At 40.1% G+C, this 24,093-nt stretch overlaps 1 protein-coding gene across 1 annotated transcript; it reads left to right on the forward strand.

Moving 5' to 3' along the window:
• Positions 1-24,093, forward strand: cab39l (calcium binding protein 39-like). Its single transcript, XM_049754813.1, has 9 exons — positions 1-230; positions 5,404-5,530; positions 5,632-5,796; positions 6,189-6,307; positions 18,325-18,493; positions 18,573-18,632; positions 18,721-18,786; positions 18,870-19,013; positions 22,456-24,093. The coding sequence occupies exons 2-9, from the start codon at positions 5,429-5,431 to the stop codon at positions 22,633-22,635; spliced, it is 1,005 nt and encodes a 334-aa protein (XP_049610770.1). The 5' UTR covers positions 1-230; positions 5,404-5,428; the 3' UTR covers positions 22,636-24,093.

The raw sequence follows: 24,093 nt of genomic DNA on the forward strand, positions 1-24,093 counted from the left end.
GGAAGTCGCGTGGTTTGCCCTTGCTAGCTCGACAAAGGGCTGGAACGTAACCAGATGGAATTCTGCGCTCCTTTCTTCACTGATTCCTCTCGTTTTAAATTGTTTGGCACACTTTTTAACTGGCGGCCCAGTGGACTAACAGCCCTGGTGTGAAAACCAAAGTCCACCAGAGCGGCTGTGAAGCGGGACCGAAGCGTTGTAAACGCTCAACGATACAGATTCTTTGCACTGTAAGTATCCTTTCGAGAATAGCTGCTTGTAAACGTAATTGTATGCTTTATGGCCCTTGGTCGTCTTGTGTAACGTCACTCGGGGTCAACTCGTGGATTTGTTCCTATCTTTTTCATCACCTGTTTGTGGTACATGGAGACAACTGTGATTAGCTTTGGAAATCCGTCCGACAGAAAGCGACTTGAGCCGCAGGGCGAGAGGGGTGTAGCCTTGTCAAATCATGTTGTCTGGCACTCTTTGTATATGCGGTCTGCTTCCCAAATGTCTCACAAGCACGATTCTGTTGAGACGCCGTTGGCACATTTAAATATCAATTAGTTGATGTGCGACGGCAGTTTATTTTGTTTTGCTCGTTTCCACCCTGCTCTTACTTTAGACGTCAGTTATCAGGTTAACCACCATGACATAAAAGAGCTTCCGGTCATTTTCAATGTAAAACCCGGAAGTTGTAATCATGGCTTCAGTTTTAGAGAGAAGTCAAGGGGGAATGTCGCACATAAATGAAAAACATAAATGAAGCATATGCATGTTGAGCCCTTTTTGATGTTTTACTTTTTTCAAAAACGTCTTCATTAAGTATTGATCCATTATTTCTTTTGTTACTGCATTTCTTTCAGAGTAACAATATGACAATATAATGAATGAATAATTGGTTTAATTTTCTTGAATCATCAGTTTTTATTTCTTCAATTCACATTGTTTATAGCAGAAAACGTTTTATTTTATTGTCTAGAAGCAATGCCAAATGTGCTGTATCGTAATTTTGAGAACATTTATTGTGCAGACCTCAAAGGTCCAATGCAAAACTCCGGATTCAATTGTGAAAACAAACAAATAACATTACTGATTATTATCATACTATCAATGTAGTTTTAATCTCGGAAAATTATTACCATTCAATTTAGCTTTGCTAAGGGGCTGTTTTTTATTTGTTAACTAGATTTCTACACATAAAGGAAAAACCGACATCTTTCCATGAAAATACAAAGTTTTAATGAAAAGAAGCAGAGTGAATAATGAATATGATACTTTCTGACCCTTTTACCTGGAAATATTTGCCTTACCACATTTGAATAACACAATAAGCAATATTCCATTATGAATTTTACGCTTTTACACTTGCCATTGCTGTCAGGACCAACAGATTCAATTAATAACATGATATGAATTTCAGGCTATCGCTGAGCCCCCAATCTCTGAAGCGGTTGAAGCTTGCTTATAACTTTGAAGGCACAGTTAACACCATAAAATTTCCATTGTTCCCTTCGCCAATGACTACATGTCCGCAACTTACCTGCACGCTTTCGCCAATGACTACATGTCAGCAGCTTACCTGCTTGCCTTTCTGCGTAACCACGCTCAGAACGGCAATAAAATGTGGGTACAACTAGTGTGAAATAATTGATCTAACCAGTTGATGTTATGCTCGTTACCAATAATTAAAAAAAAAATAAGATCCCATGCTTGACATACAGCTTTTTAGCCATTATACAATAAAAAATATAAAAAAAAATTACATTATGTTTTGCTATGAACGAATTGAAATTCTGGGTAAGCATACTGAGGCACTCGGACTGCAAGGATATAGAGTTAGTGTCGTAGGTGGTGAATGGCACCTTGTGGAAGCAATGGGTTATCAAGCAGAACCTTTTTTTATAATGACAACGTATCATGAATTACGGACAGAATTGCACTCGATTAAACGGTATTTTGTTGTATTGACGTCATTCTGCCAGCTTAGCATTTTAAGAATAGAATGAGGTCTTAATTGAATGGCTGTGTTAGGTCATGAACAGGAAGTGGCCGCAATGGCTATTTTTCGTCACTCAAATTCATTCACACACAAACGACATCACAAACCTCAGTCTAAGTTCTTTATTTTATCTCTGCAATAGGTCAGCAATGTTGTAGCAATGAAATCTGGCGATTGGTTGTAAAGGGAAGGAAAGAATCACTCTCAAAGTGAGTCAGTGTTTGTTCATGTAATTGGACCAGACCTTTGGAAAACTACCCATATCTCTTTTCTGTTACATCAAGCTATGACCTGGCTGAATGAAGCTCCTCCCCTGACTGCAACATAGTCTGTTGGCACTAAGTTGCTGCAAGATGATGGCACCAAAGACAAAACTTTCATTTTTGCTTGGACACAAAACAGTAGTTGTTTTGAGGATACGTTCCAAAATAACTGGCACACAGGTGAAATCACAACCGCACTGGGGAGCACTGTTACATACATATCACTATGCTAACTGTTCTATGGCAATGCTGTTGACAGACAAGTGCATGGGATGCTCTTCATGGACATCAAACTTTGTATTCTCTGCAACAGAACAACATTAAGCTCAAGCCTTTCATCAATCACTCACCTGTGTGTAATTCAGCGTGTCTCTTGTCCTCACATGAAAAGCAGGCGCTCCCATGTTGACCAGTCTGACACATTAAGGCCGCAATGGTAGTGTAACAAGCTTCCACGATGCCCCCTTCTGTGAAGGCAGCCGTGTGTCAGAAGCTTAGTTCCGTTGCGCAGGCGGTTCTGGAATGTCTCTTGCAGGTGCTAAAGGACTGCACAGTCGCCCTGACAACCTGCATACGAACGGCTGAGTTATCTTTGGCTGTTATCATCTTGGCTGACGTTGCTATTGATCACCATGTAAGCTGATGTGGAATGGAGGAATGGAAGGTCACAAGATCCACCTTACCCTATGGAAACTGAGACTGGCGGACTGGTTTGTGGGAAATTTTCTGGAAAGAAAATATGCCTTAAAAATAAAACTGTCTTTTCAGTCTATCCTCGTATATGACATCCCCAAGAATACACTTGTTCCTTCATTCATGTTGGACGCAGCAAGCAACATTTAAAAATCACGAATGGCAACGCAGTGTAAATATACGGGGTTGTGCTGCACAAGAAGGCACACTCGGTTATCGCTATCATCATACTTGATTGTAGTAGCGACTACCGTAATTTTCGGACTCTAAGTCGCGTTTTTTTTCATAGTTTGGGTGGGGGGGGGGGCAAGGCGTCTTATACTCAAATTCAAAAATCCATGATGTAGTGAAACCGCGATAAACGAACCGCGATGTAGCAAGGGATTACTGTCATTTGACCTGCAAGCGACGTCAGCAGCGCGGCGGTTGTTTACATAAGGACAAAGGATTCTATCACGGGATGACGAAGATGACAAAGGGCCCCACGTTTGAAGGATTTAATGATTTGGAGTGACACAAGGTTTGAGAAACGTATTTATGTTATAGTTATTTGATTTATTTTATTTCGTGTAACAACTTGTATATGTTTTTATCGTTACAGTTCAGTAGTTGTTGGCTCGTTGAACTCTTGTTTTGTTAAATAAAGAGCCGTTTACCAAACCCACGTGTTTCCTGGTACTTTGTTAACGCTACAATATAATTGTATACTAGATCTGTGCGGCGCACACGCGGCGTTGTTGACATAAAGACGAGGAATTTGATCGATGGATTTAATGATTAGGAGTGACACAGATGGTTTGATAATATTGTTGTTATATGATAGTTATTTGAAATATACTTTATATATCGTTATATGGGTCTGTGGAATAATTAGAAATGCAACTTACGAGTCCGACGTCAGCGGCGCATATGTGGCGCATACGCGGCATTGTTTACATAAAGGACGATCGATGGATTTAATGAACTGGAGTGGTTTGATGAACGTGTTATTTATGTAATACTTATTTGAATAACTCTGAATGTTACTTGGGCCCGTTCTCAGCTCATCGTTTGTGTATTTGTCACGCTAGCATACCGTATCGTTTAGCCTGTTGTTGCTTGTTCATGTCTGTTCTTGGTGTTGGATTTTGACAAATAAATTTGCCCCAAAAGTGCGACTTATACTCCGGTGTGACTTATATATGTTTTTTTTCACTGTATTGTGCATTTTATGGCTGGTGCGAGTTATACTCCGGTGCGACTTATAGTCCGAAAATTACTTGTATTCACAATGTCATAATGATGTCCAGAGTGTGACCGACTAGATCAGTGATTCTTAACCTTATTGGAGGTACCGAATCCCACCAGTTTCATGTGCGCATTCACCGAACCCCTCTTTAGTGAACAAATATTTTTTTTCAAATTCAAGACATCGTTGTTTATTTATTACAGGTGCACAAAATGAGCCATGCATGAACATCACCTTGTTCAAAGAACATAACCAATACAATGCATGAACTCAAAACAAATTACATACCTGCAAATCAGCGTGACTTCTGCTGTTGCCTTTGCGAGACCAGTTCAGATATGCGTCGTCACGAATTTACACAATAATTCAGGTGTGTTCAGCTCTCCGCAGTGAAGGCTCTGCCGAACCCCTGAGACTGACTCACCGAACCCCTAGGGTTCGACCGAACCCAGGTTAAGAACCACTGAACTAGACGCTGTTACACATGGATGTCACTAAATCTAAAAAAAATTGTAAAAAAACCCCTCAAAATTCTTAAGAAAACACTGACAAATATTCCTAATGTGTTTTCTCTGGAAGACGGGAGGAAATGTAAAGGGGATTTGTTTTTTTCCCTTGGGTAACTACTTTGCGTGTGTGCGCGTGTGCGTGCGTCCATCTAGTGGTGTTTAAATTTCTAATTATAGTATATACTATAATTAGAAATTTACTGTATATACTTTTTGTATGTTGCAGAATTTTGTTTTTCGTGAGTGATTCTTATTGTAGATTTATTTGCAGAAATGCCATTGGTGTATCAAAATAATCTTATCAAATTGTATCATTACCAAAAGTCAAAATATTGCTTTGCGTCAAATCTTTACGCCTTATTTCATAAGTATCGGTAAAAAATGTATTATTGCATCCTTATTGATTACCTCATGATAGAATAAGTTCTGACAACAGCAATAACTGTTGACAGTTTGTGTATCAATGCATTGTTGTGGATCCCTGGTGTTCTACTACTGTTTGTGTCTAAACTGCATTCCGTACAACAGCTATTTTTGAAAAGCATACACATAAGTTGAGCACTTGTTTGTACCCTTGCATGTAAGCAAAATTGTACAAATATGGTCCCTTTTGGGTGGGGACAACTCATGCCATCTCCACTCGTGTCTCAAAGCACCGCTATATGTATTTAGTACAAGTTTAAAATTGGCTTTTTCTTGAAATTAATTTACATGCACACCTCTTAGGACTTGAGGCGAGTGTGCAGACATCATGCCTCTGTTTGGCAAATCCCACAAGACTCCGGTGGAACTCGTCAAGACCCTCAAGGAGAACTTGGCTGTGCTGGTTAAACAGGACAAGAAAACAGAAAAGGTAGGTGCAGGCAATTGTGAGCCAATTTGATGCCCCACCCTTACAACTGGCTGTCCAGATTGAAGTTCCATTTGGCCACCTCCCCCTGCTCTGTTCTGCAGGCATCTGAGGAGGTGTCCAAGTGTCTGGTGTCCATGAAGGAGATTCTATATGGGAGCAACGATAAGGAGCCGCACACAGAGACGGTGGCCCAGTTGGCTCAGGAGCTCTACAACAGCGGCCTACTGATCACGCTGGTGGAAAACCTGCAGGTCATTGACTTTGAGGTGAGAAAAGGATACAGGATGCAGTTAGAGTTAGAATGCCTTTATTTGTCATATAACAAAATATGTCTCCTTTGGTGCGTAGTAGAAGGGAATAAAGTGTCAAACATAAAATTAGACAGCATAGATCAGGGGTGTCAAACTCCTTTTTGTCGCTGGCCGCATTGTAGTCATAGTTTCCCTCGGAAGGCCATTATGACTGTCAACGTCTTCAATATGCATACAATATAGGCTACACAACAAACTGATGATTCATCAGTTAGGTTTGAAATCAGAGATGAGTAAAAACTGTTCAAAAGTTTAAAAAGATAAATGATAATAAAAATTGCTAGCAATATCTCTTATTTTTAAAAATAGATGCTCGCTTGAGTCTGATTTGATGCATGCTCTTTCAGGGCAAGAAGGACGTGTGTCAAATCTTTAACAACATATTAAGGAGGCAGATCGGAACCAGGAGCCCCACTGTGGAGTACTTCTGCTCCCATCAAGAAGTTCTCTTTATTCTGTTGAAAGGGTAATTCTCTCTCTTTCTCTCACACACACACACACACACACACACACACACACACACACACACACACACACACACACACACACACACACACACATCCTTGTTAACCTCCCTCTGCAGGACCCAACTTAGTTTACCGAGTTCTGGGGTCCACCCTTTCTAGTGGTCCAAGAACTATGAAAAAAATCAGGCAAGTCCCAAAAAAAATCTTGTTACTAAAAATCACTTTCAATAAACACAATTTGAAACTTTTTTTTTCATGTCAGTTTTTCAGTCATATCTGGGGCCTGTTTCTAACATTCCGGCTTTGCGGGGTCCACCTTTACACACATGAGATTTTTAGTCAGTTATGGGGATCGCTTTTAATATTTCAACCTTATGAGGTCTACCTATACACACATTATTTTTTTAGCCAGTTATGGAGCTTGCTGTTAAGATTTAAGACTTGTTAGGTCTGCCTTTATAAAGAGGATCTATCAAGTTCAACCCCAACCCTAATCTAACCCAAACATGCATTTGTGTGGACTTAATCATTTGAGAAAACCTAAAAATTTTGTTAGTGTTATTAATACTTTCATCTGGCTAAATATACTAGATATACATTGAAATGTGCATTCTAAAATACATTCTGAAGTCTTTATTCAGATTCTGGTCCATTTTCCTTGGTCACAGTCTTAATATTCTTCAATTTGTTCAGTCATATTGGTACATTTTAAAATATTTAAATTCTGCATTTTAGCTAACTATAAAGTACACAGGATTTACAAGTAATAATTGTCTTGAGTCAAAATTTTAAATGGACACATTACAAATGTAGCCAATGAATAAAGGAACTTATTTAATCTAACATTTACGAACAGGAGAAGTGGAGCATAAAAAAAATCACAAACAAATAGTGAACAAATGGTGAAACAGGACCAGCCATGTGTTTCTATCTCTGTTAAGGGAAGCTGTTTCACTCATATTTTCTCCTCATGGTGGTTATTCTCTTTTTGACAAAGTACTTAACAGCTCGGTGCTTGTGGTTCTGCAGCAATGCATCTCTCGCAGTCAAGCTTACCAGGAACCTGATTTGTCAATATATACTTCCTTGAATGTTTATTTACTGCAGCACATTCCTCTGGGGTCCAGCTTCTTTTCACAACTTTTCCGTTACCTAAGGGCATAGGAAGAGCACTTTTTAGTTTACAACTTAATTAGAACAAAATTGCATAAAGAATACATTCACTTTATGTACAATTATCCGACAATATAATTCAAATGAGATATTTTATAACGTCAACTATCTTTGTCAACAGTGATGAGCCTACAATAGACATAAGTAAATCAGTTAATATCTGAGATATTAATCCGGTCATTTAAGTTGCTAGGTGGTCTTCAGTGTCAGCTGTTTTGATATTAACAAAATTAAAAATAGATGCACAAAAGGGTAACATTAGAATGCCCCCAGTTTTGGTGGTGGGGGAAAGAGGTCTCTCATTTTCTTGACTACTTTTAAGCAGTTTTGCATTTGACCAGAATGTCACTGCTGGTAGATGAAGCAATTCCTGGACCCTACAGAGGTTGCACAGGCAGTCAAACTCCACCATGGCAGCACATTGGGATGCACCATTTCTCTGACAAAACCATTAAGAACAGATACAAGTTGTTGCAAAATCAGGGAAAATAAAAAATAAAAATCAGAGAAAAACTTTTTTCAGACAGTGTTTTACATGTATGGGGAATTTGCTTTGATAACGTGCTACACATGGACAAACAAAGATGATAAAAGTAAATTTGGAAATATATAGTGTGTAAAAAATTAAATGCAAGCTGTATAAGAATGGTATCTGCCTTGGTGTGACAATGTGTGAATTTGCATATTCACTAATAGGTTAATCTAGAGCAATTTTTCTTTCTCTCTTTTGAGGTAAATGTGTCATGTATACATTACCCCTATTTAAAAATAGATGTAAACAAACATCTCACATATAATCAAGGTTAGCAATGACCTGTAACTCACATGAGAAAGGATGGGTCAATTTTCATTTTATGACAAAATTCAAAAGTTTAGACCTTACATGTCTAAGAAGAAAAGTCAAGTGGTGTTTAATATATCTTGCTTGGGTCATCTAAATCTTAGTAAGCAGCATATGTGAGGATAATTAGATACTGATACAGTAGTAACAATTGGGCAATTTAAAAGCAACTGTGATAAAGTTATATATTGAAAAGGATTACTCTAAACTCACCTCCCTTTTTGGCAGACTTTTCATTACTTGGGCCACGAGATGCGGAGGTACAAGAGGTCACTTCTATCACTTCTGGGATCAGCCCATCTGAAATGACGATTTTTAAGTACAGAAAAAAAACACAGTATAGCAATATTCTAAAACAAAAATTAACTGCACCTGTATAAGAATGCTTGGTCAAATTTAATATACTCTTGTTTTGAGCAGATTGATTTGCAGAGGTACAGAGCAGTCCTTTTGGGAATCATTGTCAGTATCATCACTGTCTGAGTAGTCCACTTTGAGAAACTCCTTTGATAATTGATAGCTCTATGGAGGGAATTAAAAGAAATGTGTTGTTAGTTTCTGCAAGATACTCTTATATGCTGTATTAATATAAAGACTAGAATTTCTTTGCTCAAAATAATTAAAATTTCTGTCCAATATCTTAACTGGTAGACGACCGGTGCTGTACACATCCTCTGAAATATGCCAAAACCTTATATCACAGGAAATTTTACATATAAAACATGGAAAAGGCTCCAAAATTTACAACAAAGAAGCCACAAGAAACCATATTTCAGAAATCTGTTATGTGTGTGTGAATGATTGGCTTGGTTGGAATAACCATGACAACCTTAGATCCATACGGAGGGCCCCACAAGTAGCCATCAGAAATCTGTTATGTGTGTGTGAATGATTGGCTTAGTTGGACACCCATGGGCGCATGTTTCAACAATCCATCTATAGGTGTGTGTGCCACTGGTTCGTTTGGGCTCTATGAGGAGAACCACTAAAACCGTGTGATCCAATGGTTGGCTGAATGCTGTTTAAGGTACCTTCTGACTAAAGAACAGCTTTCCAACTAAAAGCTGTAAACTAAGAGAACAAGAAAAGGTCTACAAAGTTTATTTCTTACAACAAAGTCGCACTGAATGTTACCTGTTGGCTGGCATCTTGTTTGATGTTATCATCAGGGTCAGAGTCCTGCCAAGTTCTGGCTGGTTCAGGCAGCGCACCATCAACAGGAGCCTGAGAGCCTGTCACCTGGAATTAAAACCACAAATAACTTACCAACATCATACAGACACCACAAATGACAGACTCAAGACCTGTATAGTTAAATCATGTGAAGTTAGTCCCCGAAACCAAACAAGCTTTTCTAACTAAAGTGTTCCAGTCAGTTCTGGATGTCTAATCAGGTCCTATAACAGCATCTTTATGGATGTAGTGGAGCATCCTTCAGCATGACACTTTAGCCGTTTAGCTGTTGAGGATGTGTGGAACTATAGCTGTAATATAATCAGCCTCCATAATGTCCATAACCAAAATATGATCTAAAAACATGAGACAACCTTCGATCCATACGCAGGGCCCCACAAGTAGCCATCAGAAATCTGTTATTATGTGTGTGTGAATGATTGGCTTGGTTGGAATAACCAAGACAACTTTCGATCCATGCGGAGGGCCCCACAAGTAGCCATCAGAAATCTTTTATGTGTGTGTGAATGATTGGCTTGGTTGGACACCCATGGGCGCATGTTTCAAATATCCATGTATAGGTGTGTGTGCCACTGGTTCGTTTGGGCTCTATGAGGAGAACCACTAAAACCGTGTGATCCAATGGTTGGCTGAATGCTGTTTAAGGTACCTTCTGACTAAAGAACAGCTTTCCAACTAAAAAATGTAAACTAAGAGAACAAGAAAAGGTCTACAAAGTTTATTTCTTACAACAAAGTCTAACTGAATGTTACCTGTTGGCTGGCATCTTGTTTGATGTTATCATCAGGGTCAGAGTCCTGCCAAGTTCTGGCTGGTTCAGGCAGAGCACCGTCAACAGGAGCCTGAGAGCCTGTCACCTGGAATTAAAACCACAAATAACTTACCAACATCATACAGACACCACAAATGACAGACTCAAGACCTGTATAGTTAAATCATGTGAAGTTAGTCCCCAAAACCAAACAAGCTTTTCTAACTAAAGTGTTCCAGTCAGACCTGATGTCTAATCAGGTCCTATAACAGCATCTTTATGGATGTAGTGGAGCATCCTTCAGCATGACACTTTAGCCGTTTAGCTGTTGAGGATGTGTGGAACTATAGCTGTAATATAATCAGCCTCCATAATGTCCATAACCAAAATATGATCTAAAAACATGAGGCAACCTTCGATCCATACGGAGGGCCCCACAAGTAGCCATCAGAAATCTGTTATTGTGTGTGTGTGAATGATTGGCTTGGTTGGAATAACCAAGACAACTTTAGATCCTTACGGAGGGCCCCACAAGTAGCCATCAGAAATCTGTTATGTGTGTGTGAATGATTGGCTTGGTTGGACACCCATGGGCGCATGTTTCAACAATCCTTCTATAGGTGTGTGTGCCACTGGTTCGTTTGGGCTCTATGAGGAGAACCACTAAAACCGTGTGATCCAATGGTTGGCTGAATGCTGTTTAAGGTACCTTCTGACTAAAGAACAGCTTTCCAACTAAAAGCTGTAAACTAAGAGAACAAGAAAAGGTCTACAAAGTTTATTTCTTACAACAAAGTCTAACTGAATGTTACCTGTTGGCTGGCATCTTGTTTGATGTTATCATCAGGGTCAGAGTCCTGCCAAGTTCTGGCTGGTTCAGGCAGCGCACCGTCAACAGGAGCCTGAGAGCCTGTCACCTGGAATTAAAACCACAAATAACTTACCAACATCATACAGACACCACAAATGACAGACTCAAGACCTGTATAGTTAAATCATGTGAAGTTAGTCCCCAAAACCAAACAAGCTTTTCTAACTAAAGTGTTCCAGTCAGTTCTGGATGTCTAATCAGGTCCTATAACAGCATCTTTATGGATGTAGTGGAGCATCCTTGAGCATGACACTTTAGCCGTTTAACTGTTGAGGATGTGTGGAACTATAGCTGTAATATAATCAGCCTCCATAATGTCCATAACCAAAATATGATCTAAAAACATGAGACAACCTTCGATCCATACGGAGGGCCCCACAAGTAGCTATCAGAAATCTGTTATTATGTGTGTGTGAATGATTGGCTTGGTTGGAATAACCAAGACAACTTTAGATCCATACGGAGGGCCCCACAAGTAGCCATCAGAAATCTGTTATTATGTGTGTGTGAATGATTGGCTTGGTTGGAATAACCAAGACAACTTTCGATCCATGCGGAGGGCCCCACAAGTAGCCATCAGAAATCTGTTATGTGTGTGTGAATGATTGGCTTGGTTGGACACCCATGGGCGCATGTTTCAAATATCCATGTATAGGTGTGTGTGCCACTGGTTCGTTTGGGCTCTATGAGGAGAACCACTAAAACCGTGTGATCCAATGGTTGGCTGAATGCTGTTTAAGGTACCTTCTGACTAAAGAACAGCTTTCCAACTAAAAACTGTAAACTAAGAGAACAAGAAAAGGTCTACAAAGTTTATTTCTTACAACAAAGTCTAACTGAATGTTACCTGTTGGCTGGCATCTTGTTTGATGTTATCATCAGGGTCAGAGTCCTGCCAAGTTCTGGCTGGTTCAGGCAGCGCACCGTCAACAGGAGCCTGAGAGCCTGTCACCTGGAATTAAAACCACAAATAACTTACCAACATCATACAGACACCACAAATGACAGACTCGAGACCTGTATAGTTAAATCATGTGAAGTTAGTCCCCAAAACCAAACAAGCTTTTCTAACTAAAGTGTTCCAGTCAGCCCTGATGTCTAATCAGGTCCTATAACAGCATCTTTATGGATGTAGTGGAGCATCCTTCAGCATGACACTTTAGCCGTTTTGCTGTTGAGGATGTGTGGAACTATAGCTGTAATATAATCAGCCTCCATAATGTCCATAACCAAAATATGATCTAAAAACATGAGGCAACCTTTGATCCATACGGAGGGCCCCACAAGTAGCCATCAGAAATCTGTTATTGTGTGTGTGTGAATGATTGGCTTGGTTGGAATAACCAAGACAACTTTAGATCCATACGGAGGGCCCCACAAGTAGCCATCACAAATCTGTTATGTGTGTGTGAATGATTGGCTTGGTTGGACACCCATGGGCGCATGTTTCAACAATCCTTCTATAGGTGTGTGTGCCGCTGGTTCGTTTGGGCTCTATGAGGAGAACCACTAAAACCGTGTGATCCAATGGTTGGCTGAATGCTGTTTAAGGTACCTTCTGACTAAAGAACAGCTTTCCAACTAAAAGCTGTAAACTAAGAGAACAAGAAAAGGTCTACAAAGTTTATTTCTTACAACAAAGTCTAACTGAATGTTACCTGTTGGCTGGCATCTTGTTTGATGTTATCATCAGGGTCAGAGTCCTGCCAAGTTCTGGCTGGTTCAGGCAGCGCACCCTCAACAGGAGCCTGAGAGCCTGTTACCTGGAATTAAAACCACAAATAACTTACCAACATCATACAGACACCACAAATGACAGACTCGAGACCTGTATAGTTAAATCATGTGAAGTTAGTCCCCAAAACCAAACAAGCTTTTCTAACTAAAGTGTTCCAGTCAGCCCTGATGTCTAATCAGGTCCTATAACAGCATCTTTATGGATGTAGTGGAGCATCCTTCAGCATGACACTTTAGCCGTTTTGCTGTTGAGGATGTGTGGAACTATAGCTGTAATATAATCAGCCTCCATAATGTCCATAACCAAAATATGATCTAAAAACATGAGACAACTTTCGATCCATACGGAGGGCCCCACAAGTAGCCATCAGAAATCTGTTATTGTGTGTGTGTGAATGATTGGCTTGGTTGGAATAACCAAGACAACTTTAGATCCATACGGAGGGCCCCACAAGTAGCCATCAGAAATCTGTTATGTGTGTGTGAATGATTGGCTTGGTTGGACACCCATGGGCGCATGTTTCAACAATCCTTGTATAGGTGTGTGTGTGCCACTGGTTCGTTTGGGCTCTATGAGGAGAACCACTAAAACCATGTGATCCAATGGTTGGCTGAATGCTGTTTAAGGTACCTTCTGACTAAAGAACAGCTTTCCAACTAAAAGCTGTAAACTAAGAGAACAAGAAAAGGGCTACAAAGTTTATTTCTTACAACAAAGTCTAACTGAATGTTACCTGTTGGCTGGCATCTTGTTTGATGTTATCATCAGGGTCAGAATCCTGCCAAGCTCTGGCTGGTTCAGGCAGAGCACCGTCAACAGGAGCCTGAGAGCCTGTCACCTGGAATTAAAACCACAAATAACTTACCAACATCATACAGACACCACAAATGACAGACTCAAGACCTGTATAGTTAAATCATGTGAAGTTAGTCCCCAAAACCAAACAAGCTTTTCTAACTAAAGTGTTCCAGTCAGACCTGATGTCTAATCAGGTCCTATAACAGCATCTTTATGGATGTAGTGGAGCATCCTTCAGCATGACATTTTAGCCGTTTTGCTGTTGAGGATGTGTGGAACTATAGCTGTAATATAATCAGCCTCCATAATGTCCATAACCAAAATATGATCTAAAAACATGAGACAACTTTTGATCCATACGGAGGGCCCCACAAGTAGCCATCAGAAATCTGTTAGTGTGTGTGTGAATGATTGGCTTGGTTGGAATAACCAAGACAACTTTAGATCCATACGGAGGGCCCCACAAGTAGCCATCAGAAATCTGTTGTGTGTGTGTGAATGATTGGCTTGGTTGGAATAACCAAGACAACTTTAGATCCATACGGAGGGCCCCACAAGTAGCCATCAGAAATCTGTTATGTGTGTGTGAATGATTGGCTTGGTTGGACACCCATGGGCGCATGTTTCAACAATCCTTCTATAGGTGTGTGTGCCACTGGTTCGTTTGGGCTCTATGAGGAGAACCACTAAAACCGTGTGATCCAATGGTTGGCTGAATGCTGTTTAAGGTACCTTCTGACTAAAGAACAGCTTTCCAACTAAAAGCTGTAAACTAAGAGAACAAGAAAAGGTCTACAAAGTTTATTTCTTACAACAAAGTCTAACTGAATGTTACCTGTTGGCTGGCATCTTGTTTGATGTTATCATCAGGGTCAGAGTCCTGCCAAGTTCTGGCTGGTTCAGGCAGCGCACCGTCAACAGGAGCCTGAGAGCCTGTCACCTGGAATTAAAACCACAAATAACTTACCAACATCATACAGACACCACAAATGACAGACTCAAGACCTGTATAGTTAAATCATGTGAAGTTAGTCCCCAAAACCAAACAAGCTTTTCTAACTAAAGTGTTCCAGTCAGACCTGATGTCTAATCAGGTCCTATAACAGCATCTTTATGGATGTAGTGGAGCATCCTTCAGCATGACACTTTAGCCGTTTTGCTGTTGAGGACGTGTGGAACTATAGCTGTAATATAATCAGCCTCCATAATGTCCATAACCAAAATATGATCTAAAAACATGAGACAACTTTCGATCCATACGGAGGGCCCCACAAGTAGCCATCAGAAATCTGTTATTGTGTGTGTGTGAATGATTGGCTTGGTTGGAATAACCAAGACAACTTTAGATCCATACGGAGGGCCCCACAAGTAGCCATCAGAAATCTGTTGTGTGTGTGAATGATTGGCTTGGTTGGACACCCATGGGCGCATGTTTTAACAATCCTTCTATAGGTGTGTGTGCCACTGGTTCGTTTGGGCTCTATGAGGAGAATCACTAAAACCGTGTGATCCAATGGTTGGCTGAATGCTGTTTAAGGTACCTTCTGACTAAAGAACAGCTTTCCAACTAAAAGCTGTAAACTAAGAGAACAGGAAAAGGTCTACAAAGTTGATTTCTTACAACAAAGTCTAACTGAATGTTACCTGTTGGCTGGCATCTTGTTTGATGTTATCATCAGGGTCAGAGTCCTGCCAAGTTCTGGCTGGTTCAGGCAGCGCACCGTCAACAGGAGCCTGAGAGCCTGTCACCTGGAATCAAAACCACAAATAACTTACCAACATCATACTGAGAGTAATTCAAATAAAAGAGACAAAAATCTTCCTTTTTTTAATAACAAATTAATATTCCAACTTGCATACTTGATCTTACTGACTTACTTTTTCACGCCATGGCCATTTAGAATCACCATAGTTGTAATTGATTTCAGTTCCCATTTCTATGTTTTTGATGGCAAAAAGGCACAAATGGGGCTCGTCATTTACTATTTTTTTCATGGTGCAGTTTGGAGACTTGTGGTTGTCATTCACTAATCTTCCAAGAGAGCCATCCTCTGTTGATGCATCAATACTAGGAAAGAAAAAACAGAAATCAAACATTTTGTATCATATAACTAGTTTTTTAGTAAAATAAAAGTTGGCTTACAGAAATAAAAACTTGCAACATTTCAAAAGAAAAGTTGAGAGGGAAACAATGTCTTTTTGAACGTCATAGCACTAAATAAAAAAAATTGTTAATGCCACAATCCTGATGTGTTATTGAAATATTGCTTCTGAGTGACTCACTAATTTAGGGTATTTTATTCCAGTCTCTTTCTAGAGTTCATAATTATTGTATAGAAAATATTTGGATATACATACCACCAGTAATGATTCTGCCATTCAAAGTCAAAGAGAAATGTACTCTCCTTTTCAGAGTACTTGCTTGTTTGGCATTTTTCTACTGACAGAAGTTGACCCCTGTATTATAAGATGAACTCTCCTTGTTCAAAGTGCTGGGTAGCAAACACGCCTCTTCCTGCAAGGACATTTTATATAAAACCATTGGTTATGAGAAAATATTTCTTTAAGATACACCTTTAACCAAATAATTGTGGTGTTATCTTACAATTTTAATACTAAGTTCTCGCTTAGAAACAGAAATACAACAACCAATCTGAATTTGATTGTTTTTTGTGTTGTTTTATAAAATAAATAAATATATACTTAATGGATAAATGGTCTAAAAAGGAGTTTATTACCTTTTTGATCATCAATAAATCTTTCCACTAGTCCAGGTTTGTCCTTTGAGGATTAAATGTAAAAGGCTGCTTCATCAGCAGGCTTTTTTCTTGCTTTCCTTTTGGACATTTCTGGCTCTAAAAAATAATTCAAAACATGGCAGAGAGAACTTTAACAAGCACTCTATATTAATTTTAAAAGATTTGTAATCATCCACTGTATAAAGACTGAAGGAATAAGCCTGGCCTGAGAACTAACAGAACAAGAGTGATTAAAGAAAGAATATTTTTCAGAAAATACTGATATATTAATGAAAATGTTTGTCGGTTTGAAGCTGAGCTTTGTTACTTTTAACTAGTCACAGTTCCAACCAGGTGCTGCATCCAAAGAAAAGTTATTTCAATAGTTTTACCAGTATAACTCGTTATACTTTTCAGGAGCTACCAACTCGTTTTTATTATGTTTGTGTTTGAAAAGTGAACGTAGCATCCTGATTAGCGGTAGCTAATTAGCCAATAAGCTAGTTTCCGGATAGTTTTATTTGCGTCAGAATGCTTGTGTTATTTAAAGAAAGCATTCTTACATGATAGAAAACCACCGAGAAATACAGAAGACATGCAGATATATCATAACACTGAGCACACACGTGTTTGACGAGTTTTGAAGTGGTTTCGGCAATTACGGCCAGAGTCCGGTTCTGGGCTTAGCAATTATGAAACATTAGCACATCGAAATCATCCTGAATATAGCACGGATCAATTATACATTCTGTCGTTCTCTTTTACACCATTGTTTTTAAAACCACTGCAAGCTAAGATGAATAACAAGTTAAAAAGCCGGACTGTCTGAGGGGAAAACGTTACGCCATCCGAGTGACAATATACCGAATCCGAAGCCATAATCATTGCATATAAACCCCTCGGGGTCTGGACAAAAAGCATTTCTACATCAGTTTCTTGTACTTAGTATTTACATGCAGTTGATTTACTCACCGTGTATGTTGTGTTTCGTTATGAGCAGCGTGTCTTCGTCGCGGAGCAGTCTCAGTCTGGCGGCGTCACACGTGGCGAAGTGACGTTAAGCTGGTGGTTTTAGCCGCATGAAGCTAACACATGCAATACCTGCTGATTTAACTAATATGTAAACTGATGGTAAAGAATAAATTACTATTTATTTATACCTTTATTTTTATGTTTAGAACATGAAAAATGCACGAGATGCTGATTTAACTAATATGTAAACTGATGGTAAAGAATAAATTACTATTTATTTATACCTTTATTTTTATGTTTAGAACATGAAAAATGCACGAGACAGTTTTTAAAATAAGCCTAATAGAATGAGCGTATTTTTATAAAGCAAGTGTAATGAATATTAAATAACGTAGATAAATTGCAATTGTAATGCAGGAATTTTATGTTTACAGTATTATTTTAGCTGCAATGGTTACTAAAATAATAATTACCTGGTTTAAATCTACAGGAAATAGCATTTTATTTTCTTAATCAACACTCGGATCACGAGGTGCCCTGATTGGTTGAATCACACACACTTCCGGTAGTGTGTATACTTGCAATACCACTTGCCATGGTCGGGGGGCCGCTACTGAGCACACACACTTCACACACACAATTCTCAACATTGCGACCATGAGGGGTAAGTGAAAAAAATTCGTGAGGCATGTTGTTAGAGCATTTCAAGCTGTTTTAGAGTGGTTTCCCGAGTGGGGTCCATGATTTTGGACCCCACAACGACACAGGGCCCCACTTTGTTGGTGGGCTCCCTGTCTTCGGACCCCCCATACTAATAAAAACAAGTACACACACACACACACACACACACACACACACACACACACACACACACACACACACACACGCAGCCTGGGTCTTCAATGGCCTTCAGTGACTCATGTCCACGTTGGTTTTAAAGGTACGAGGCACCCCAGGTGGCTCTCAACTGTGGGATCATGCTGAGGGAGTGCATCCGCCACGAGCCGCTTGCCAAGGCTGTTCTGTATTCGGATCATTTCCACACGTTCTTCAGCTATGTAGAGATGTCCACCTTCGACATCGCCTCTGACGCCTTTGCCACCTTCAAGGTACCCCTGGCCTTTCCTAAAGTCAATTCGATGGCTTGTTTATACCTAACCAAACGTCAAAGTTACTGTGTTGTTGTAGGATCTCCTGACAAGGCACAAAGTACTTGTAGCGAAGTATCTCGAAGAAAACTATGATGCGGTGAGTGATTGTGCAGCAGCGCCGTCCGACGGATGGAGACTGTTTTGGGGCTAAATATGACCTGCGTTGAACTTTTGTGTCACTGCAGGTGTTTACAAACTACGAGAAGCTTCTGCACTCTGAGAACTACGTCACCAAGAGGCAGTCGCTCAAGGTTTGTAAACTCACGGGTGGTTGGGCAACCCAGTCTTCCTAGTGGCTGCGGGTCATCGTGTGACACGTGGGCCTCCCCTGCAGCTTCTGGGTGAGCTATTGCTGGACCGACACAACTTTACGGTGATGACGCGCTACATCAGCAAGCCGGAAAATCTCAAGATGATGATGAACCTGCTAAGAGACAAGAGTGCCAACATCCAGTTTGAGGCCTTCCATGTCTTTAAGGTAAAATTAAGACCACAATACACTAAGTATAGATATACCGTAATCTCCATACTATAAGCCGCACCGGACTATAAGCCGCACCAGCTAAAATTCGGGGATATTTTAGTTTTTTTTCTTACATAAGCCGCACCGGACTATAAGCCGCACGTGCACACGAGTTTTTTACAAAGAAAGACAGTACACAGAAAGCCTTTTTAAAGTTTGAATAACATACTTTAACATGTCTTTCTAAACATTGCCTGTGACGCAGCAGTAGTACTGCAGGAACACGGAAGTGTGCACGCGAGTTATTAACAAAGAAAGACTGGACACAGAAAGCTTTTTTAAAGTTTTAATAACATACCTTAACATTTCTTTCCAAACACTGCCTGTGACGCGGCAGTAATACCGCAGCAACACGGAAGTAACACAGCACTAATAGGGTTTGATTAATTAAAACATACCGGTAAAAGTCACTGAAACGTGGCGGTAACGCAGCAGCAATACGGTAGCACAGCACTAACAGGGCTGATTAAAAAAAACATACTAATAAAAATAAAATAAAGAGCTTCATGGTCTTCATCTTCCTCCTGTGCACTGAAACCATCGAAGTCTTCCTCAGTGTCCGATTGGAATAGCGTTAGATATCCTTCGCCTCACACTTTCTCAGTCTCTCTTTCGTCGTCGCTTTTATGCATTTCTTCGAGTGTGATGAGGGTCTGTTCATGCTAATCTTATTCATGCGCAAAGCGCTAAATCACATTAAACTAGCGAGCGACACGTATAGCTCCAGAGTAGACGTGACCACGAAATAAAGAAAAGGGTGCCGCAACACAATGTCATCAACATCGACTGCCTTTAGCTTAAAAGCGGCATCATATGCATTTCTTTTGTCCCCCATAATGACGGTTTATGTATAAAAGCTTCCTTTCAGTAATGTCCGTCTTGATCGCGTTCTGCGTGATGCGCGAAATGTTTAAAACACAAACTAGCACGTCTTCTTCGGCACATTATCTCTTCTTCGTCTGTCTCGCTCTTGCTTCCTGCTAGAGCGCCCCCTGGAGGCCGTAAAAATCCATAAATACACCGCGCCGCCATTTAAGCCTCAGGGTTCAAAGTAACCTTCTGAATAAAATGCATTAAAAGTTCACATTCATTACAACTTGTTTTTGGTGAGCAAAATGTGAGAAGAATTGAATTTAAATGCTGATTGATTGGGTTTTAATACAATGCACATGGTCCAAACAGCACCACTGCTTTGTGTAATCTCTGAGTCACATGGCAGACTAAGAGAAAGGGTTTAGAGCACAGGTGTCAAAGTCAAGGCCCGGGGGCCAGATACGGCCCGCCACATCATTCTATGTGGCCCGCAAAGACAAATTGTGCATCAGATTCGTGTGTCATTACTAGAATTGCAAATTGTCTTCACTTTTAATATCTTTTTTTTTTAAATATTTGACCAGTTTTTACTCATCTGATTTGAAAAACGAGTTGTCAGTTTGTTTTGTAGCTTTTACTGTATATAATATGAGGTGCTCATACATTTATTTGGGTTGACAGTCATAATGGCCCTCCGAAAGAAGCTATGACTACAATCCTCCGAATGAAGCTATGACTACAATGCGGCCTGCGAAAGAAATGAGTTTGACACCCCTGGTTTAGAGCCCTTTGACGCAGGTCAACTAGCGTGCATTCCTACTAAAGCTCATAATAGTCACAAGCAAGACAGCCAGAATAAGCAGCAGTCATAGTAGTCTTTCAAAATAGTATTTTTGTTGTTTTTTTCTTCAAGATACCGCACAACAGTGGTCCACAGCCTTTTTACGAGTGTATAAAAGTGATCAAGTCATCACAAAAATCACGAAAAAAAATCTGATACAAGCCGCACCTGACTATAAGCCGCAGGGTTCAAAATTTTGGAAAAAGGTTGCGGCTTATAGTCCGGAAATTACGGTATTTGTCGAGAAGCGACCCTTTAAAGCTAGGCACACCTGTAGCAATTGTTAATATCTTATATTTTTAACATGTGAGAGAATCCACTCTCGATAATGAAAAATGTGTTCATACTGCCCCTATAGTGTGTGGTGTACTCGAGAAGCCCCACACAACACACCACATGTATGTTGGCTCTCTAGATAAATAGTTCCTTCAACGCTGACTGGTGAAGAGCATCACAGTGACTTAGGGCATCTGGAAAATGTAAATGTTAGAAGATGAAGAATTGGATGAAGTCGGGCTAACTCTTTGCCATTGAAATGTTTGTCATTTTGAATGGGGCGTAATACTTGCGTATACAAACATTGAGCTCTATTATTTGCCCTATTTTGTGTCTGACAGCAGATTTGCTTTTGAATCATGTATCTTTATGCATATTGCATCATAGAGACTGTGGAAATATTGTTATAAATAGCTGAGTTCCCATTACCGTTTGAATTGCGCAAAATGCAAACTATGCAATAGAAAACTCCTAATGGAAACCTAGATCTGTTGAAAAACCTCTAAAATATCGTAAAAAAATGTATGCTTTCGTGAGATGTGTCAGACAGACATGTCAACAAATACGTATAGTGCAAAAGAAGGTTCTCTCCCATGTCCCAAAAACATGCATGGTAGGCCAATTGAGCACTCTAAATTGCCCTCGGGTGTGAGTGTGAACGGTTGTTTGTCTCTGTGTGCCCTGTGATTGGCTGGCAACCAGTTCAGGGTGTCACCCGCCTACTGCTCGATGACTGCTGGGATAGGCTCTGGCACCCCCGCGACCCCTGTGAGGCGGTTTGGAGTATAACAATAATAATAACACATATACTATATAAACAGTTTAAAAATACTTTTTTTACTCAAAATAGTCGCAGATTATAAGGCGCTGGTTCTTAATGACTAATATAGTCAGTAAAGAACAATGCTTATGGGTAGTTCGTTGTTGGTGCTCTTCTGGGCTAGAAAATTCTTACAAACAGACATCCTGTCTTCAATTATATTTGAGAACCGGGGTCATTAGCGAATCAGAACAACTCTTAACCTATGCACTAAATAAAATGGACGCAATGACGGAAACGTGGTGAAAATAACATTACAGATTATAGTTTGGTACATCTTGAAAAATGCAGGACTGATGACGAATAGGTGCCCGAGCCGCTGATGTATGACGGACTGGCAACATTTAGTACCGTAAATCGCCCACCTCTGCTTTATGGTCAACAGACATGGGTAGCTGGTCACCCATGCCCACTCATTCCCTGCCCACTAGGTAGCCAGGAAGCCTGGATTTATGCTACATGTGGCACAACTGGACATGTAACATTTATACATGGCGTAGTGTTGTTCGGGATTATTTTTTCGACCAGTTTTGTTTTAACCACAGGGCCGTTGGACTTCTGAGGTTCCATTGGAACCTGGAACCATTCCATATGTCCATCAAAACTTGCGTGTTCAAAGTTGACTGTGCATATGTGCTCGTCCTCAGGTGTTTGTGGCCAATCCAAACAAGACGCAGCCCATCGTTGACATCCTCCTCAAGAACCAGACCAAATTGATTGACTTCCTGAGCAATTTCCAGAAGGACCGCACGGACGACGAGCAGTTCAACGACGAGAAAACCTACCTTATCAAACAAATCAGGGATCTTAAGAAACCAGCCTCCTAGAGAAGCCCCTCTGCCCTCTAGTTCAACTGTTTATCAATAGGAACCTGTAGGGGGAGAAAAAAATGCTATTTAAAAAACCAAAAAACAAAAACTGATTTGTATTTTTGCTTCACTAAAAATGTGTGCAAGAATAGTTCACTCACCTTTTGTATATTTTTTTTCAATAGTTGGTATGTAGCAGTGCCACGACTTACTTGGTTGGCAGCATCTGATTAGTTGAGTGGGCAACATCAGCAGTTAAAATACCTCTGATGGCCCTGGGGTTGCTGGAGTAACCATGCACCATTTGCGTGTTGACATATTTTTCAAGTTTACCAAGTTCTTTTTGAATGATATGGCTGGACAACATTAGTCACCCCTCAACACTTAGTTGGTCAAACAAACAAGTTTGGTTACTGAGGTGACACCAAACTAAACAAATGCCCCGTGCAAAGGATATGTGTAAAGGCCTGCGGGCACCATCATTTAAACGCACGTCAAATGTTGCCAACAGTGATCATTCTTGATTTTCCTTTAATTGGGCTATCGCTGATTCTATTCACGGCACCCCATAGCACTTTCTGTATTTGTAATTGTAAGTCTGGGCTAATCAAATACTCTTGTATTCTTTTATACAACGGTGCAGAGACCGAGTGAAAAGCTGTCTTTTGTTTCAGTCCGATTCAGATATTGAGTGGAAGATTCAGAAGTGCCATTTTAGGTTGCGGTGTTTTTATATTTTACTTGTATCTTTAAAGGAGGAGCTTAATTGTTAAAATAATCTGCTTCGGACAGGATTTTTAATGTGATTATTCATGAGCCGGTATACATCTGCAAAGTCGGGCGGCACGGTGACACACTGGTTAGCACATCCACTTCACAGTTCAGAGGTGCAGGGTATGATTCCAGTTCTGGCCTTCCTGTGTGGAATTTGCATTTTTTCGCTGGGGCAGTGTGAGTTTTCTGCGGGTACTCCGGATCCAAAAAATTAAATAACGAAATGCCTATTGAGCACTCCAAATTGTCCGTAAGTGTGATCGTGAGTGTGAATGCTTGTTTGTCAATGTGTGCGCGGTAATTGGCTGGCGACCAGTTCAAGGTGTCTCCTGCCTACCACCCAAAGACGGTTGGGATAGGAACACCCGCAACCCACGTAAGCATGAGGTTCGGAAGATCAAAGAACGAAAATAATAAAATAAAATCTATAAAGTTTTGTTCATGCCCAATATCTTGATAACTGGAGTGGAAAATGTGACAAGCAACATAGACAACAAAATGCTCAAAATCATTAAGCATGAAACAGTAGGTTCAGAAACAAGAAATTGCATCACACGACACTTAAGCTTTAATGAAACGAGTTTATTTCCTAGTGCAAGTTTCACCAAGTCCTGTATTCTGGATCTTGATGCTAGCTTTTCACCTTGGACAACAGAGCTTAGTGTGTACTATACTGAGAACGAATAAAAGGATTGAAACGCA

Source organism: Syngnathus scovelli, chromosome 2 (assembly GCF_024217435.2).
Source record: "Syngnathus scovelli strain Florida chromosome 2, RoL_Ssco_1.2, whole genome shotgun sequence".
Lineage (NCBI taxonomy): Eukaryota > Metazoa > Chordata > Actinopteri > Syngnathiformes > Syngnathidae > Syngnathus > Syngnathus scovelli.